General features: G+C 36.2%; 1 protein-coding gene across 3 annotated transcripts in view; it reads left to right on the top strand.

Moving 5' to 3' along the window:
* RPS6KA3 (ribosomal protein S6 kinase A3) overlaps nucleotides 1–20,555 on the top strand; it is an 80,435-nt gene that overhangs the window by 10,470 nt on the left and 49,410 nt on the right. For 2 of the 3 annotated variants that reach the window (XM_080377577.1, XM_080377576.1), the window contains exon 2: nucleotides 2,829–2,885. In XM_080377577.1, coding sequence (XP_080233703.1) covers nucleotides 2,829–2,885 — 57 coding nt within the window. Of the gene's footprint in view, nucleotides 1–2,828; nucleotides 2,886–13,754; nucleotides 13,891–20,555 lie in introns of those variants that run through there. The other variant, XM_080377578.1, reaches the window with a different exon arrangement.

Below are 20,555 nucleotides of genomic sequence, written 5' to 3' on the forward strand. Positions count from 1 at the left end.
TATCATATACCAGCAAACCATAAATCATTTATACATATTCTTCTTTACCTTACATGGCTGAGACTGTTCTGAGAAAAACTGGTTCTACCATCCAGTGATTCCTTTAGCATAATCATTGCTTGGGCAGACCTGTTTAAAAAGATCTTGCTAGTCCAGTGATCTGGCTCAGATATGACTGCATGGTGCACATGCTGATTTCTTGAGTTTGTTCCTAGTTCCAAAAAGTGTGTTTGGAATGCATTGGTTGAATTTAACGGAAAGCAATGCAGGATTAAACAGGGAAAACAGATTGTACAAAACAGTTCAGTTGTGTTGCAAAAGTTTGCTGTGCTTTTTCTGGTAGACAGATAAAATTTTGAAAATTCAATGAAGTTAAAGATTAGAGCGTTTTTAAAAAGTGATCTTTTTGTCTTCAGAGAGAGGCTTGTCGCAGGTTTCTGATAGCGTGGTCTACTTTCAACTATGTTTCAGTTGCTGTAAAATAGTAAATGTGAAATATTAAAGCTTACTGTGTAGTAAATTCTTATTTAACCTGCTGTTAGTGTACATTATTCTTCAGTGGAATTATTGTTGTAGCAGGAATCACTATTTCTGAAAATCTGCATGTGGAGTCAGTTTAGAGCACATGGCTTTGGTACACAAATTGCCCTATTTTAGGCCCCAGAGTTTAGCCATCGTTAGTTGTTAGGACATTATAGACTCCTCCTTTCGGGCTAAACTCAATTGTCTTGTTTGTTCTACTGGTTTTGGGTTTTCTTTTTTCCTATTGACGTGATACTTTGGAAGCTGTCCTGTAGCCTGAAAAGAATATAGAAATGTGTAACTAAAATACAAATGTTAATTTAATGTAAATATATGCCATAGATTTGAGAAAAGGGGAAGTATGTGATTTGCGGCCTTGATGGTAATGATACATGTATACACAATATGCTTCCTTGTAAACAGGCTTTATTAAAAACACTCATTTCTGTTCCTTAGCTAAGCTGGTAGTTTTATGGTCTTTTGTTTGATAATTCCAACTTTTTATGAACCTTAAGGAAAGAAAGTACGGTATTTACTGCCTGCACACTATAAGGAAAAGATGCTATGGTGAGGGGGATTTAGGCTCTTTGGAGCATCATCTTTTCAAATTACATTTATCTGTGCTAGAGGGTTGTACTGATTAACAGACATAGCTTTTACAAGCTTATATAATATATACATAATATATTCACCTCTGTAGTAACCTATAATGTGTAAAGCTGATTTCTTACTAGTCCTCTGTCATGGAAAGATGACTTCTAGACTGGAGTCATACTAGAAGTCTCTATTATCTTCATGAAGCCAGTTAGGATGAGAAAATGGCAGTGCTACCATGTGCCAGGACTCTACACTGGAGTGACAATCAGAAGCCCAATGTTCTTCCACTCCCCACCCCCTGGGGAGAAAAAAAAAAAAAAAAAAAAAAAAAAAAAAAAAAAAAAAAAAAAAAAAACACCACTGTGTCGTATTTGGGCAAGCCACAATTCTTATAACCTAGCTTTATCTAGCTGCATCTTTTAACAAAAAAATGCTAAGGAGAAAACTTCGTAGAGAGCTGGTAATCATCTGAGATTGGACATTCTGTGCGTTTGTAATATTTGAAAATCAGAATTCATAAGTGGTTAGGATCTGATCTGTCATTTCATATAAAAGATTCTCTCAGCCATGTGCAACCTGGAAGACTATATTAATGAGAAATTATTGGAGAAAAATGCTAGGAAAATTCCACATAAGAAGTCTGCTGACAAACTGAACTGTAGGAAAGAAGGTGTAGGATGAAGCTTGACTCTCTGAGTAGCTTTTGTTAACTTTCTAGCATCTAGAAAATACCTATCCATACATGCATGTAACTTTAGGTTCTGAAAAAGCTAGATTAATTAGGCTTTGTGTTCTCTAGGGAAGCAATGCACAAATGAACTTAAATTCTGCCTCCAGTGGTAAACGGAAAATGTTACTTTTTATAATAGTTTTTAATTTGTTTCTAAAATCATACTAAATTGCTGTTATACTTTTGGAGCAAACTAAGAATTAATGCCCTAGGTGACACCCTGTACCATAACTTACAAAATACGTATTTTCCTTACAACTTGTTAATATTCGTGCTTGTTCTGTAAGCAAGGTCATTCTACGTCTTTCTGGGAAAAATGGCTCTTAAAGATTCTCCAAGTATAGTATCACTGGCAAGGAAAGCAAAGCATTTGTTGACTGGCAAGGTATTTAAGCTTTTTAAAAATCTTTATGGCTAAATTTCAAATTCAAAAGCCTATTTCTCTATGGCTAATTAGAATGGTCCTTAGAAAAATACAGAAATAAGTAAATGTGGGCTAATAAAATTAGCATTGTGTTCATAGTTTTTATAAGGCTATACTGTAGTTAAACAGTTTCTTGACATAGTCATGGTGACTTGCTACATAAGGTCTTGCTCTTAAAACCTGTTTATCTGTTCTTTGTTGTGGCTTTTTGCTGTTCAGTCTTCATCAGCTTTAAGTCTTTTGTGGAAGTTGTAGTAGTGGAAAATAATGTCTAGCTGTGTAGTGGTAGGGTTTCAAATACCAGAATGGTTTATGTGCGCCTTGCTGTGACTTCATCCAGTTTGATAATGGATGAGGATCAAAGTGAGAGTGGCATTGCGCGCCAGCAGTATGCAGTCCTCTGTGTTTACTTTCAATGACTTTTTTTTTTTAATAGAATATAGAGAACACTTGATCCTGTACAGTAGCATGCTATAAAAGCCCATCTGCATTATATTTTATTTCTGTACTTGGATTCAGCATTTCTAGTAACTTGCTGTATCTTTTTTTTTACAGAATGGACAGCAAATTGTGGATGAACCTATGGGAGAAGATGACATCAACACACAAACTGTGAGTAAAAGATGGTTGTAATAAAGACAGGTGATAAAGCACAATATTGTAGCACACTGATATCACCTACAGGCAGTTGCCACTAATGTTTTGTTGTTTAGGTTTACTAGACATGAGGTGCAGTCTAGTTTACTAATACTTTTGAGAGCTCTACTATTCTTTCTCACTGGCTCTGTTGTCCTGTTCAGTATCCTACTGTTTGTTCTGATGAACTTTTATGCTTTCCCTAGTATTTTTGTATGATATAGGCTATCTCTAGTGTTTTTAGTATGAGCTTTCCTGTGGAAAGCACAAAGGTGAATATGGTAGAAATCATAATTGTGTTAGAGAGTGAAAAGGTTTGATGGTAAGATGTGGCTAGTTATAACATTCCTGTAGAGGGGAGGTTGATCTTCTCTTTTCTTGTCTTAGCAAACCTTAAAAACATACTGGTTTTTACTACCCACTTTTCCCAGTGCCAGCGAGTAAAGCACTTCCATTGGCTTCCGTTAGTCTCATCAGTGCATAGGTGAAAATATTCTACATCTATGAGTTCCAGAGTATGCTTTATTAATAGTGAAGGTTTCAGCTGGGGTTGTGTCACACAGCAAAGAGTTCTCTCATGGTTAAATTCCACACAGATTCAGTTGCAGACGCATGTGTACTTGCTGTATGAAATATGATTCTTTCAGCGTGGCAGTGTACACCATAGCTTTGCATCTTCTATTTTGATATGCAGTGTATAACAGCAGCTATCACCTTTGTTTTTCCATGCTGTCATGAGATTTCTTGGCAGAATCTGTCTGTGCCCTTTTATTGTCAGCATTAGTCATTTCATATTTTCCTTGTTGATCTGTGTCAAACTAGATTATTTGCATAATAAATCTTCATTAGCCTGGAATGTTCTGTCTATTCCCTTTCTTCATAGAACCAGGAAACAAAGTTTTAGGTCCTTTTCCTGGGCTTCTGGTTGAAAAGTTTAGATGTGTCACATTTGAGTACATTCAGGAATAGCAAAGCTAGTCCATTGAGGTCCAAGTGTTTCTTAAGTCTTTCCTCTGATGATGTGAATTGCAACTTTACTCTTGTGATGCTAGTTTGGGTAAGTTGGAATGGAAGAGAACTGTTCATTGGTTTAGAGCTGACAAAGCTAAGGGCTCCAGAAGTGTTTGCATGGAGATACCTGAAGATGATAGCTGTAGGTATCAATTTAAATGATAACTTAAGACCCCTTCTCTGCCTCAGATAAGATGCTAAATGCGGAAACATGCTTACTGAAATGTTCATAGTGATGCAATAGCCAAAGGCAGGGGCTGCACTGTTAATGTAGATCTGAGTGGTGTAAATCAGATCTGGGCAGTAAGCATTAAATAGCTCTAAACTAATGCATTGTGAAGCACACACAGGAGTAGAGTGGTCACTCTGAGCTTGAACTAGCAAGTGAATACAAAACCCCAGGTATCTAACCCTTCTTTCTTCCTTCACCATAACTCCTTTTCATTTCGGCTATCTGTAAATTCTAAAAGCTCATACATCATGTTCCTTTCAGCTTTCGATAGTCTTTCAGGGGAGTGTCAAGGGTGAGAAAGGACTGTGAAACTGTAGAAGAAGAAATGTGAAACATTGCTATTGTTATTGAGAGGCATTAATCAAATGAATTCTTAACCCAGGCTTCTTGAAAATAGAGGTGCTGCTAAAGACAAGATCACAGTCGGGAAGGTTCATTGACAATTTAAGTTCCTTATCTTCATGTCAAACTTGCTGTTTACAAAATTCCATACTGTGAAGATACCAGTGACTTCAGGCTTCTTATTGTGATGCTTTTTTTCTCAGACTCGAAGGCAACTTTAGTGTTTACCTGTAGTTTTCTGTTAGAGAGTACTAGCTGACTATTAAGCCTGGTAATAAGTGGCCTTAACAATAAACCACAGTTTTTTAAACCCCACATTTGGTTGGAGTTCAGGGTTCGTATGCTGGTATTGTGCAGACGTCAGCTTGCAATTAGATGGTCAAAGCTGTTTACATCTATGTAGCATGGATGTAACTACAATGCCATAGCAGTTTCTGCTGAAGTTGTGGACAGAGCCAGTTCAGATAATGAGTGGAGTTGCCTTTCCCATACCAGCAGTAGATGTAGCTCTTAAGCGGGTATGAAAAGTAGATTAAAGCCTGCACTATCTAGCTGCTTTTGGTTCCTTGTCATGGCATGCAAGGCTCTGCTGTCTTTAGCACACAGTGAAGGAACAAGGCAAGTGCTGCCAGATTACTCTAGAGTAGCACAGTGTTAAAGAGTAAGAAAGGAACAATATTTTTTTAGTTAGAAGGCAATACCAGAAGGGGATTTTTGTGCAAACTAGAATATCTCTTTTGGGGGAAGTGTTCAGTTTTGGTTTGATTTGTTAATTTATTCTGACTAGTGCCATCACTTGATGATAACTTCCTTGTTTTGAGTCTGTGACTTCATCTTCTTCCTATGAACTTTTTTGTTTCATGTTTGTCTGCTAGAATTATATTCTTTATTGTACTGCGTTTACATGACAAGGTTTCAGGAGCAGGGGGGGGGTGGGAGGGGCTGCCCTACCATGTATGACAGAGCCAGTTCCAGCTTTATCCAAAATGGACCTATCACTGGCCAAAGCCAAGCCCGTCAACCATGCTGGTGGTATGTCTCTATGATAATATGTTTACAAAAGGGCAAAAAACCACTGTGCAGCAGCTGTGAGAGTAAGAGGTAGAAAAGTGTGAAAGAAACAGGCCTGCAGACACCAAAGCCTGTGAAGGAGGAGAGGCAGGAGGTGCTTCAGGTTCCAGAGCAGAGATTCCCCTCCAGCCCATTGGAGGACCACGGTGGAGCAGATGCCTTACAGACTGAGGAGGACTCCACACTGGAGCAGGTAGATGTGCCCTGAAGGAAGCTGCAGCCTGTGGAGAGCCCATGCTGGAGCGGGCTCCTGGCGGGACCTGCAGCCCATGGAGAGATTCCCACACAGGAGCAGGTTTTCTCTGATAGGAACTGTGGCCCATGGGAAACTCACACTGGAGCAGTCCATTCCTGAAGAACTTGGCTCCATGGAAAGAACCTATGCTGGAGCAGTTCTTGAAGAGAACTATCTCATGAGAAGGATCCACACTGGAGCAGGGGAAAAATGAGGAAGAAGTGGCAGAGACAGAATTACAAACTGATTGCAATTCCCATTCCCCATCGCACCTGCACTGCTTGGTCAGGGGAGGAGGTAGAAAAGTAGGGAATGAAGGAGAGAAATTCAGCCTGAGAAGAAGGGGAGGGTGAGGAGAAAGGTGTTTTTAGTTTTGTCTTTGTTTCTCACTATCCTATTTCATTTTTAATTGGCAAGAAATAAATTTTCCCCAAGTTGAGACTGCTTTGCCCATGATGGTAATTGGTGAGCGATCTGCCTGTTATCTTGACCCATGAGCTTTCTTTCACCTTATTTTTCACCCCCCTGTCCTGTTGAGGAGTGCGAGTGAGAGAGTAGCTGGGTGGGTGTCTGACAGTCAGCCAAGGTTAGCCCACCACAACTGTCACATTTCCCTTTCAATATTTGGTAATTGCAGGATTACTTAAAAGTGGTTTCCTGTGCTTTCTTCAGATGTTTCCAAAGTGCTGCTTTTTTGGGGAGCAACCTATCTTAACACAATATGACCATCAAAAAATAAAAACATTTCTCTTAATATTCTTTCTGTCATGCTTGAGCTATTTGGTTAAGATTGTTTTAGCTTTTTAATGCCTCAGACCAGTATTTTAGGAGCTTATTTTGCATTTACTTCTAGGTCATGGCGAGTAAAATGTTGCTAATAGTGATGTAAAATAATTAGGTGGGGGGTTTTAAACAAAAAATTACTAAGGCTGCCCAGTCAGTTATAGCTGAAAGCTAGCCTTTGCTGTCTGTCAGCTAATTAAATACTACTTCAGCTAGGATGTGGCATTCTTTGAGTGCTTCAGATTTAGGTGCAAGATAAAGACTAATTTTAAATTACCACTGAAACTCCTTTCAGTTCTGTTTAACTGTGCACTGCAATGGACTTGGAGCACTTAACGTGGTCACTGAGAATTTATGAAATCTCTCAGCTTTAACTGAGGACAGGAGAGTGAACGGGCCTAGCATGTGCTAACTAGCATATCAGTAACAAAGACAAAATACTTTGGTAGGTGTGTAAGGTATGCAGGTTCAGGATAGAGAGTTGCCATAGTTCTGTGGAAACAGAAGAAGGTGAGCACTTGAAATGCTGCATCCTTTTGCTGTGTTAAATGTTTGGATAGTATGCTGATACTGCAAATCAGATAAGAAATTTAAAATAAATATTAAAGCCTAACAGTGCAATCTGCATAGCAAGTCTCTCTAGTATTCTGTGTATCGAAAAATAAATGTCATTTTATTACAACCCTGTTCTTTGGGTCAAAAGTAAAGTTAATTGACAGGAGAGTCTGAGTTGCATGGCTTTGATTCAGATTAGGTATTATGAATTAAGAAAATCAGGAGCTATAATGGTACATGCCTGTTTCTGAGGAGTCCAAGATGCTGTATGGTTCAAAGTCTTGTTCCTGTTAAAACAGAAATCATTCATAATTCTACTTTTACTGCAATTAACATACTGGTTATATCTGACTTTATAGCTTGCTGTCAACATTTTTTCTGATGTATCTCATAAATGACCTGAGTCCAGCAGGAAATAAATATAAGAACAAGTAAACAAATGGCTGAAGCTTGACCTAATGTGAGAGCTTGAGTGGACATTACTGGAAGAGGGGAAGCTATTTAAAGCTTTTATTTGCTACCTTTCTCACTCTTGTGATGTGTACCATTGCCTTTGTATCTCTTTGTCCATAGAGATCAAGTAAATTAACCGAGCAGATAAACTGTTTTGAGCTCTTACAATCGTGATGTATGCTTTAGTACTAGTAAAGCTAAGTAGAAACTACAGCTAGTCCAGCATGTAGCTTCCCATTTTGTATATATGTGAAGAGCATATTGTGTATGCTGTGTTCTTTGTTATGTTCTGTTGTCTGCATTCAATTAAGCTGTTAAAAAACACTTAACTACAACTGATGTGCTGCCATTGCGCTATACTAACTTAAGCATAATTACTAAACATTCAAAACAGGTTCCAAGACTTTGTGAAAAATTATCAGTAATATTTTGTAAGTTGCAGAAAACCTCAAGTATATACTTCTTTTTGGTAATCTGCGAGGACTGAAGATTACATTTTTTCAGTACAGGCAGGAGTGGAACCTATTCAGGCTCAAAGAACTGTTATGAAAAAATAAACCTTCTCTCCAGTGGAAGTGGTTGGGTAATATTACTATGCTTGACTTCTTGTACGCTTTGGTGAAACTTAAACAAAACCCTACTTTTAAAAAAGCAGCATTAAAGCATACATAGAATTAAATAGAACTAAAGCATAAAGCAGTATACTACAATATGCTGATCTGGATGATAAAAAACTAAGTCTCGGTAGCTGTCATCCTTTTACTAAAAATATGTAACTAAGATAACTAAGACTGTAGTCAGTGGGTAGTCAAAAGGTAACATAAGAAAGGCTTCCAAAGAAAAGTCAGTAATGAAAAAAATCTTTTCCACTTGTTTTTCTCTGTTGGAATTTAAATAAAAGAACCATTTGCAGTTAGGAGGGATTAAAATTATGACCTTTGTCTTGCCAATCAGTGTTTTAATAAAAGAGTTCGCAAGGAAAGAAAATGTGATCTTAGAAAATGCTTTTAGATTAGAAAAATAATTTTAAGCATGTGGGCAATATAGTCTCTTTACTGTAAATACCGAACTGGTTCAATTATATATAGTAATAATGTTGAGTTTCTATATTATACATGCATGTATACTGTACAATTTACCACAAATCTATAAAACACTGGTCTACTGAGGGGGAGGGGGAGCAGGGGGGAGGAGGCATAGAGGCGGAAATGTCAAGATAAGGACAGGGACATCACTTACCAATTACAGTCATGGACAAAACAGCCCTCCATCACTTAGCCAGTGATACTAAAACTGGGTGATCCCATTTGCTGTGTCACCATTCATGAAAATAACAAAAGAATGTTAAAATGAAGTAAATAATTCAGCAAAAAAAAAAGCATAATTAAACTGAAAAATGTTTAGATTTTAGAACGTTTGAGAAAGGCTTTAACTGATTTTTAATTTCACCTCAATTTTTGATATTGTAGCATTGTACTAGTGAGAAGTCTTAGTTTCAGAAACGCTGCATTTTGACAGGCTGAAGCACTGTTTCAGGACTGTTCCAAACTTCTGTTGGATATTGCTGTTCAGGTGCTCAGTAACATTTTCCAATTACAAGCATAATCATGTGTGCTAACATGACAATAAACATATTTCTGATAATCGTTTTGATGTATTTTCAATTTTCTGTGTGTGTATTTTTGCCAGCTTTTTGATATAAATTCTTGGCTCTGGAGCAGAGTTTGTAAGACAGAGCTAGAATTTCTTAAATATTTCAGAAATGCTTGAGTTCACAAGTATTTGTTGACCACTGTTTGGGATTTCTCATTTTTTACAGACTGATACTTAGTTTTAGGTTAAACAGCTACTTGTGTAGCTTATCAGTAGTAAAACAGTAACAATTTAATATTTCTGCAGGTTTAGTGAAAGATGAAGTATACAGTCATTTTTTTCACATTGCTTAGACATTCTTGAATGTGTAATTAGTGCCTGTTTATATGGAAATCAAACTAAGGAAGCTTTCTTTACAGCCATAGCAATGCAATTGTTTGAAACCATAATACTAGATAATTCAGTATAATACCATGTTCCTTGTTATGAAGTAAGTTGCAGTTTCTGTTAAAGCCAACTGTTAAAGCCAACAAAGATAACCTGGCCATAAAATGAGACGGTGTCCACTGTGTAGTGCAGTGGGTTACAAATACTAAACTTGGACTTTAAGGTGGTCCATAATTTCTACATTCCTTCTAATGTATTCTACTAAATATACTTAAGTATACATACATGTGTATTTAATTCTATTTTAAAATCAAGTAACTTGATTCTTGAACAAATAAGTTTCCCAAGCAAACCATGCATGTCTGTAAAACTTGAATCCAGTTATTCCCTTCTCAGTGCTCAGATTTTCCTTTGTAAAAGGCAAAATACCTTTTTTTCCCTCTAGTGTAATTAAATTGGAAGTTTGTTATTTTCTAAAGCACTGTGCTGTATTTCAGCTTGGGTGAATTTTGCTAGAAATTTACAGTGAAGTACGTGCATCTTACCTGTGTAAGAATGGACTTACTGGTCCTCATGTAAAAGTTAAAGCATCCTTGCAAACAGCACAGAGCTGTCAGCTGGAGACATTAACTGTTAGATATCAAACCTATATAAAGAAGGAATATTTTTTTCCCTAAGGTATTATCAGGTGCTGAGGAAAGGTTACAGCAAAATTCTTTCATTGATGCCTTCTAATGGATTTTCTGGGTGGTTTATTTTGCACTTAGTATCTGAGGTACAGCATACTTTCTGGATCTTGGTCAGAAAACTGAATAATTTGAGAGCGTAAGCAACATTAGAAGTCAAGCTGCTTGCTTGTTACTTGTGGAGAAAACAGATGGTAGCCCTGAAAAGCCTGTAAACTAGCAGATGGAAACTGCCACACCCCCGGATTAATAGAATATTGTTGCTTTGGCTATACAAACATACATATTTATTATGAAGAGAAGTATATTATTCAGCTTCTGAGAATTCCAAAACATAGTTCTCTGTTCCTCAACTGTTGACCTTCATCAATTGAAAGCTTTTCGTTCCTTATGTGTACTCCATCTTTGTATTTTCCAGGTAATTGAAGGCAATCTGTAATATAGAGCCTTGCTTGTCTAGCAGCATAAAGACTTAATTTGCATTATTATACTTCTTGGGCTGAGGGTATGGGAAGATTGTCAGTCTACCTAATGGATTCTACTTAGATGAAATGCTTCAACTTTTTCTGGTTATATGTAAAAGTGAGCATCCTGCTGTGGCATGCATGTTTTACTCAATAAAACCTATGGATTGCCACGTGTTCTGTACTGCTTTGAGAGTTCCTCCAGCATCTTTCAGTTCTCCTTGCTCTCTGTGGAGGCTGTGAGCCCTATTCTCTTGAATGTCTGGACAGCAAGTCTGATGATATTTTCTCTTCACTTTCCTAAATTCAGAGCATCCCATTTAAAAGAAGAGGAGGGGAAGATGGGAGATGAACTCACTTTATATTTCTGTACTGGAGGAGGAATTGCATTGTACAAGTGGAGATCTGCAGTTGACAGAACCGTCACTGTTGGGCTAAGCAAATTCCTTTTGTTTTGGAGACAGTTGTGTTTTGTGATAAACATGTATAATGCAAATCCTTATCAAAGACTTCAAGGTAAGGGGAGCAATTTGCCGGAGCAGTTTGTCCTTGTTATCACAGACTTCCCTGTTGGGGACTGCTGCCCTCTAACCTGTCATTCTTCTCAATACGAAGGAATATTTAAAAGGGCAAGTTCTCTTCTCAGAGATTCTCAAAATTAATTATGTAGCGTATAACAACATTTCTGGTTGGCTGGTAGCGCTCTTTGGGAACCATGCAGGCTTTATTCTCCCAGAACACAAGAAATTTCTTCCACCTGCTGCAGACCCATGCCAGTTTTAGGAGAGCTATTGTTGTGAAGTAACCCCGCTGACCCCTGAGCACTGTGTTTTGTACTTCACTGGAAGGTTACATAAAAGGTTTGAGAGAGCAGTAGTCAGTAATTGTACGACTGTTGCAGTTGAAATGCCTTATTCCTGTCACCCTTAGCAGATACAGCTTATCTGCAGCAGAATACACTCATATCCTTACAGCAAAAATAGAAGGTGGTTATTTATCCACATTATCTTTTTATCTTTAAAGAACATTGTAGTTAGTGTACGTGTTACCGCTTACTCTCCATTTCTGCTTTTACCTCTCTTTGCTACCATAGAGTTTAATTTAGTGATTTGTAGATTCCTGCTCACTCTGCTTTTAGCGCATTCATACGTGTTCTTGACAAGGTAAGTCAGAGAACTGGACTGGTCTCCCATTTATTTATTTAAATTTGGCTTAAGTCTTCAAAGGGTAAACAACTATATTGCTGTTAAACTGCAGTTCTTGAGATATTTCAGTTTTGAGGTGAGAGCAGCTGGAGGTTTAAAACAATTGAAGAGAGGAAAGCTTTCAAGTCATTTTTATACTGTTTCTGAAATACTTGAAATCCTTGTGTAGCAGTAACCTCCTTGTGTTCAAGAAGCATTGTTTATCCTGAAACAAATATTGAATCATTTTTCATGCTGTGCTACTGCTGTTGTAGTAGAGGCTGTTTCTTCCAAAAAGGTTGTAACACTGTAAAAAGTACATTGTAATTGAGGACTCAAGGTATAGTACTAGTAAGTGGAAGCCTGTGTAATCTTCAAGAATAATTCAGTACACAGAATTTAAACAATCCATCCCGGTGGATATGATGTAAATAAAGACCCAGAGGAGTATGAGAGAACACAAAAAAGGCACGTTTTTGCTTGTGGAGTCCTGATAAGGCCAGGGTCTTTATTTCATCTCTGCATTTGTGTGAGAGGGTCTTTGCTCATGTTGGGGAGACATATAATCCAAGTTTCAAAAGCAAAGTTAGAAACATACTGTAGACAGCCAAGACGTGGTATAGAGATAGAAGCAATATGTTCTGTCAGTTTAAATAAATAAATTACTGGCTTTGTCTTCTGAAGAGGAATTAAAATTAAAAACATTTGAGTTAATCCAGATATTGTTAGAACCCAATCAAGGAAGGTAGTTTGGAGGGTTGGTTTGTCTTAATGCCTTGTGCAGGAAGAAGTACAGTATTTTTCTGTAAGTTTCCTTTGGTGCAGAGTCACTAAATGGAATCACCTGGAACTGTTTATAGCTGAACTTGTATATGCCTTTGACTAAACGTTGTTACTTGCCTTTATTTATTGCTTGAAGAAAAACAGCCTTGCTCCATATTCTAATTGAGGCTGTACTATGTAGTTCAGTGCTTTTAGTAAATATCAAAAAAGCAGAAGATAGTATCAATACTCAGAAAAATAACTTTCATATTAAATCTAGAGAGATCAAATTAAAAACTTCATCTCTAGCTGTTTGAAGTAATTAGAGTGAATTCTAATTCTTAGAAACATTTGAAAGTTTTTTTAAAAAACATTGAAAGAAAGCTTAGACATTTTTATTACTTTAAGAAATTTTTCACTGTCTACAGAGCAATATAATATTGGTGCATAAGTCAGATGTTGGACCTGGGTGATCCAATTCAAATCATTTTTGCAGTCTGGTTTTTTTTTTTTGTCTTGGTCTAACCTCTGTAACATCTGTGTAGCATTTTCTATGTGCAGGATTCCAAAGGGCGATGTGCAAGGTCAGTTTGGTCCTTTAACAACTCTAGAAATAAAAATAGTCATTAAGCATATACATACCACATTCTGTGCATTGAAGTCTAAAAAGTAGTGATACATGATATGTTAAAACATTTTGTAAAGTTAATAGTATTTTTATGAATTTTAACTTATCACATGTAGAATTTAAAATAGTTGCTATTCTGCTTAACTAGTACATTGTGGCATAGTACCATGATTTCTGATACAGATGTTGATCTTTTTTGTTCTTTTCTGGGAACCAGCAATAAATAACATCTGCAACAGCATGTTGCTATCAGGCAATCTGCTTAAGTTTCCTGTGCTGATCTCTACAGCATCAGCAACATGAGTACCACTGCTGCCCAGTTTTTTTTTAGTGGGGCGGGGCAGGGGTTTTTTTGCTTTTTTGTTGGTTTTGGGGTGGGGTTTTTTTGACCTCCCCCCCCCCCTTCTCTCACCCCCCCCCCAACTGTCTGACTTGCCTGACAGGAAATTTTCTAATTGCCGGAACAGCTGGTCACAGCAAAACCGCCAGGGTTGGTCTTCCCTGCTAGACTTATGATCACTCAGTCAGAAAATCTAAACATCATGGTTTCTTAGTCATGTTTAAGTTTCTGGCTCTACGTGTTCGCTCTATTCGGGTGAACTTAGTTTCTTATTTAAAAGAATAAGGGGGGAAAGGGGAAATCCTATTTTAATCAAACTTCTAATTTCAAAGCAATTTTAGTCTTTCACTGCTTTGGGATCAGTGCTGTGTGTATGCAAAGGGGTTTGTATTTTCTTAAAAAAAAAACCAAACAAACAAACTTGTGGTGTGCTCATATTCTTAGAGATTTCTAAGCTACCTGTTGATAATTTAACCTTATTGGGAATGTCTTACCTGTCTGTAAACACTGTAAATCTTACTCTTTTTTTTTTTTTTTTTTTCTCCAGAAATTTATGGGTTTAGCTGTATGTTAAATTTTCTCACTGAGAGTCTAGTTTTATTTAAAATCTATTTTTAAAATTAATACTTAGTGTTATTTTAATAGTTAAATTTTCATGTAGCACTTTAAACTATAAAATAACGTGGGCTTTTTAATATCTTAGATTTACTTCTGAAAACAGTATTAAGAATTTTGACACTCTTGCATTAGTTAATGTCATGGTTATTTTAACTTTTAAATGATAATTTAGTCACAACAGACAGTTAATTTGTATAATTTGTCTTGTTGTTGAGCATGTATTTAAACATAAAAGTGGTTTAAGTACAGAAAAATCCCTAGTGTAGAACTGTAGTATCTCAAGCACTATTTTCATACTATTTAACAATATATGTAAACATGCAATGTGATAGAGCATTTTATCATTGAAACTCAAATAACTTTTCATGTTTCTCCTCCTGTAATCTGCAAATACTTTTCAGTGGAAAAAAACCCCAAGCAACCAAAACCACCAACCTCAGCCACTTTCTTGTGTACTGTCTTAACATCTTAAGTGAGGGAGGTCTACCAATTTGTAAATAAAAGGGATAGTAATTTAAGACCTAGCCTTTGCAATACTTGTTAGAAAATGCAATTGAATTTGCTTGCCGTAACTGAAGCATTACAACAAGACATGCATGTAAAACAATGGAACATAGGCTGCATTATGTACACTTTTTTTAATGTAAAATAAACATGTATCAACTCATAGTCCTGAACTATAGTTCTTTTCCACAGGCAACATGAAAGGTATTTCTTAGAAGTCAAATAGATAAAACAGTGCCTTTTTTTATCAACTTATGGCAGCTTGATTATATTCTCTTTAACATTCTGTCCATTTAAAATGCCAGGCAGTGCAGATCACACTAAGGGTTTTCAGCCCATATAAATTTTAGTGTGTATTTAGGATATTATCCCGATAAATCTGGAATCGCAGCTTTCATAGGTTAGTGCTGAATATGCTTGTGTATATTTTTTTAATTTGTTGATTTTTTTTAACTTTGAATTTTTTTTAATTGCAGTGCTTTTAAATGTTAGTACTTACAAAGCAGGAACAAAACTTATATCAAAGTTACTGAGAAATGAAAGTTCCACCCAATGAGTATTTTTTTTCCAATGCTGACATGCACAGTTTAGTTCATGAAATAATTTTGTGGTGTTTGATCAAAAGACAACTGCATTACAAAACTGCTTTTGGTGACCAACACTGAGCTTTTAAAATGCTTACAGGAATTTCTCAGTTTTACCTGCTGAACAACTTACTCCTCACAGTTCCTTTGTGAAGAAAGGAGCCCTACTTCTGTCCTGGCCTTTGTATTTTCATTCTGAGGAGGGGAAGGCATTTTTGGAATTACCCTACCAGCCTGACCAACCATGTTTATCCAAAGGGCTTCACCTATCCTTTGACTTGTTGCTCTGGGACAGGACTCATTCTTCAAACTCCTATCTTGCTTAGTCTATAACACCAAAAGAATGGGGGGAGTTCAGTCTCAGTAACCAGATTTGCAGTCTTCATTATGCGAGTTGGCTACCTGGAACAAATGTGGACATAGACATCCTTCCAGATCTCAAAACTGTTGTAGTAGAAAGCCAGGAATGAAAAGAGTAGGAAGTATAGAGAGTAAGGAATAAATACATGAATACAGTGATTTTTATTATCTCTATGCATGGTTTTTCTCTTAGAGACTTAACAATTTAAGAATAAATGAAATAAAAAAAACACTGAAACTAAACATATGCAAATAGTTTGCTTTTAGGAAATCTTGTTTTCTGTCAGATAAAACAATAGGTGGCATCTGCAACAAGTAATCTGATGTTATTTGAAAATACAAGTTTTTCAATCTTTGAAAAAGAAGCAAAGGCATGAATTGTGGAAACCTGTATTTCTGACTTCAAATGTCCATGTTAATTAGAACTTACTTCTGCTCTATTCTTGCTTTTCTTTGGTATAAGCTTAAGACAGACAACATACATGGAATATCCTTAAAGACTTAATGTTATGCATAGCAGTGCTTTGCTTTTCATTGTATTAGAATAATTGCTACTTCAAAAGCGACATATTTAATTAGCTTTTAGAGCAATTATTTGTGTATGAGCATTTAAGTAATCGTTAGTTCTGTTAAGTGACTCAAATTGAATATTAGTCACAGATACAAGGAATGTTTTTTATTCCATGGTTTAGCTCACTAAAGTTGCTTACTGAGGTAATAGGAGATTGTGAAATATTTCTTAGGCATTGAATTTATTTTTTTTTCAAGTCAGTTTTGAATTGAAAATTAAGGGTATAATGAGTATGGAATGTGTGAATATGTGTAGAATGTGTCTGAGATTTTCAAAAAATACCTAGACTGATGTGCCTTTCACATTTTAAACTCTCTTTTTTAACGTAATAAAGATTTCCATAAGCCCTAATACCAAACCTGGAAGTAATTGGTTTTCAGTTTGTTGGCTCTTTTTTACTTCAAAAAGCATAGCTCATAGGCGTTTTATTTCTTCAGGTAATACTGAAAATTCATTCTACATTCATAACAATTTGGGAATGTAAAACTGCATCTAGGAGACTTCCTGACTCAAGGGAGGGGAGGAAAAGGAAATTATGTATATGAGCTGGGGAACTGTGCCAGCATTGAGTCATCCTTTTAAAATCACTTGATATCCAATAAGCATACTGTCTTTACAGGACATAACTGTTTTATGTAATTTCAGCACCAAGGTTTAATATCGTAGTTAATATTTCAGAAATGGTTTCTGTTTGGTTACAGAGATCAACATTATTCTGCCTGTAACAGAAAAGTATTTTGCCAAATACAGCAATGTCCAATTGAGCTCTGACAAGTACAATGAAGGCTAACAAAGTAGTAAAAGGAAACCTGCAACTGTGGTTGGAGCAGTGTTAAGTAACTTGCTGGGGAATCCCATTTTTCTGTTTTCAGCCTTATCTTTACTTGTACCGAATGTACATATGCCTCAAGAACATGCGTTTGTCTAGAGGAAGCAAAAAATTTCTGAAATAGAGATTGAGAGGGGTGAAAACAAAGCTGCTACTTCCATAAAGAAAGTGGAAAAATCTATGCAGCTGTATACCTAACATAACAAATGAAAACTGATAAAAGTATTGTTGCTGCTGCTCAACTTCAAAGTGGACAATAAGATTGCAATTAGCTCTTTATTACATTGGTTTTTTTGAAAATTGTAATTTCAGTAGTATAAGCTGATACAGCAGTCAGATAAGTTAAAATTCATTAGGTGCAGCTGAACAGTATTACGAGGAAGTATGCTATGAACTGTCCTTTACACCGATAGAAATTACTATTGCCTGCCTCATAGGAAAAGGGTTGTGCTTTACTATTGTTGAAGTATTTGTATCTTTCTTTCAGAAGCTTAATTCTAAAATTTATTTCAGGGCTGTTCTCTTATCTTGAAAGATGGCTGACATTTGAGGCAGGTATTCACCAATACTGTCAATATAGATCTGACTCAGTTGTTGTGATTAAAACTAGCAGAAAGATTTGGGTTTTTTCTCTCATTCTGGTTCCTGACTGTAGAAGTTGAAGTTGCAGAACTGTGGACTTTCCTAATGGCGATTCTGACTGGTTTATGTGTAAATTATCACTATATAAATTAAATATATAAAATATGTTTTAATTCCTTTTTAAAATGTTATTGAAAGCAGAAAATATTAATGAAACTGTTCCTGGAAGAGTTTCTGCTAGGATCCCACCAACATTTCTTAATGTATTAATAATGTCTGTTCAGAAGAAGTGTTAACTGTGCCAATACTGGTACTTTTACATGCTAAATTGTATATTAGGAACAAAGAATCCCGCACAGTTTCAGAGTGACTTGACTTTGGCAGGTGGTGACTCTACAGGACTGGCAATACCACTGAACACTCAGCTGAGCAGCATCGTGGTCGGTGCCTTAGCAACTGCAGTCTCTTCAGGTCCAGACTAGGAGAGTAGTATGGGGCTATTGCTCCGTATGCAGCATGAAATCAGTCTGTTCTGTAGCAAGGATGCAAGGGCTTCCAAAATAATGTTAAAACCAAAAAATGATTCAGAGAAGACCCTACAAGATTGGGAACTGGAAGGTTGCTTTAGGGTGAAAAATCTGAGCGAACTGTTATTGAAGGGGCAAAATAAGTCCTAAGTCTGTACGTAACTATACATACTGCTTGTTCCTTTTTAACTCTGTTGAGAGTAGTACAGAATTAACAGATAAAGGTGAAACCTGGGTCTTGTTGGAACCAGGAATATCAGTATTTCAGTTAATCTCTCCAGTAGTTACTTAACCTAGCTTAGATATTAAAACAGGTTTTAATTATTCATGCAGATTATAATTTCTTATTCTGTTTATCTAAAGTTTACCTTAAGTCAAAGTCTTAACCCCATTTTTACAGGTTGTGGTCAGCATGTCAACAACGTTTGCTCTACAGGAAGAACTTTTTTTGAATACAGGACCTGTCTTAAGGACTTGTTGCTTATGCCAGATTTCCCACCCACTGGGTTTTGATGAACTGAAGTACATACAGCCATGTCTGTACTGGTCATCTGTGCCTTTTTCCGATAAAAGTTTATCTTAAAGCCCTACTGAGAGGCAAGTTGCTTCTCAATTCCAAAAGCAAACATACTATGGTATTTTTTTGTTCAGGTAAAATTCAGAGGTTTTATTTAAAATTACTCTGAAGGTTAATGTTTTATTCTTGTTCCTGTACATCGGTTACTTCCTAGTAACTTCCATTTCTGTTAGGAAATGTTCTCACTGGGAAGCCTTTTATTCAGATATTACAGGTTTGGTGGTGTATTTCTCGATACATTTCCTTTATGCAGAAGAAGTGTGCAGAGGGAAAGTTCTTTGATCAGTGCTTGGTTGTCTACCAGCTGAAATTCTCCGCACTTCTGGGGAGATTTTCACCTACATCTAGGTGGTATACATTTTGTGGGAAAGTCAAAATGCAACCTTGGTTTTTAGTCACTTCTATCCCTTTCATTAATGGAATATGTATGTGGTGTGTTATCTTTAATACCCCTTCCTGATGCAAAGGGCTCAAGATAGGATACGGTTATTTATCACACATCTCACTCTGTAAGAACTGGGATTTTCTTAATCCACATATGAACTTTTTTATAAAGAGAATTTTCTCAGGAATCTTTTTCTGAATTTGTTAGAAGCTTCCTGGTGAAATTCAGGTATGGTGAAGGAGCCATTTTTTTTTGTTTAGCCTTTAACTGCTGTTAATTGCCTTTTTTGTCATCAAATAAGAACACCCATTTTCCACAATACAGGTATCAGAGTAATCAAAAATGTAATGCCAATCCTTTTGAAGTGTTTTAGCATGTTAAAAATAAATGGAATGTTCTTTCAAAAAGCCTTAATCTATGATGTATTCATAGCATGTACTGCACATACTCATCTTTGCTCTTGATATTATAAAAAATAAACTGCTAGTTGTTATTCTGTGCATGGTTATCACGAATATATTTTTAAAAGACCCACACTGTTATAATAAAATAAAACCTTCCCAGCCCCCTGCAACCCCCAATCCTGTGCAGGCATATCTTTGTTAGAGATCTAACCTTTGGACATTTAGGGTTTGGTTAACTTTCTGTGTTTCACTTGATTTCGGTTTAATTTCACTGAAGCTGACAGCAGAGATGATGCAGTCAGTCTTTCTGTTCAGGATGAGTCTAGTTTACTTTCAGTCGCATTCTATTTGACCTGAATGCTTTAGATGTCTTAAGCGGTAAATGTTTCCCTGTTGTTTTTTTTTACTTATTCAATTTTATGTCACTTCATGACTTTGCACCCATTAAATGTCACCTATGTGTAGGAACAATTTAAATATAACATTCCATTAGTATTATTAGTCTAAATTTTTTTTTAGATAGCTGCTGCTTTTTCCCTTTAGTGTAATTTATATGTATTATAATTTTAACATATTTTCAGTATATTAAAGTGTGTATACTCAGATCTTTGTCACTTATTGTGAGGCTGATGAACTAATTGCTTTTTTAGTAACTCTTATCTAAAATATGCTATCATAAAGAGTTAAGTGTTTAAAATATTTCTACTTACATTCATATAATTTTGAGTACTCGTAAAAGGAGGAATCTGTCTTCCGGGGATACCTTTTCTCCTAAGCAAGCATTCCATATGTGACATACAAGCTTATTCTTTGATGTTCTGTTTAAGTTAATCCACGTCTAATTTTTAGACATCTTTGAGAATTAACTTTCTTGCTGAACTTCCCATTTCTGTCCCAGTGTTAAAATGTCTTTGTCAAGCACTTGTCATTGTGCATGTTTACACTTTGCTTATGTGTTTATTCACGAACCTGAAACTGA

This window comes from Falco punctatus (assembly GCF_963210335.1).
Source record: "Falco punctatus genome assembly, chromosome: 2".
NCBI classification, from domain to species: domain Eukaryota; kingdom Metazoa; phylum Chordata; class Aves; order Falconiformes; family Falconidae; genus Falco; species Falco punctatus.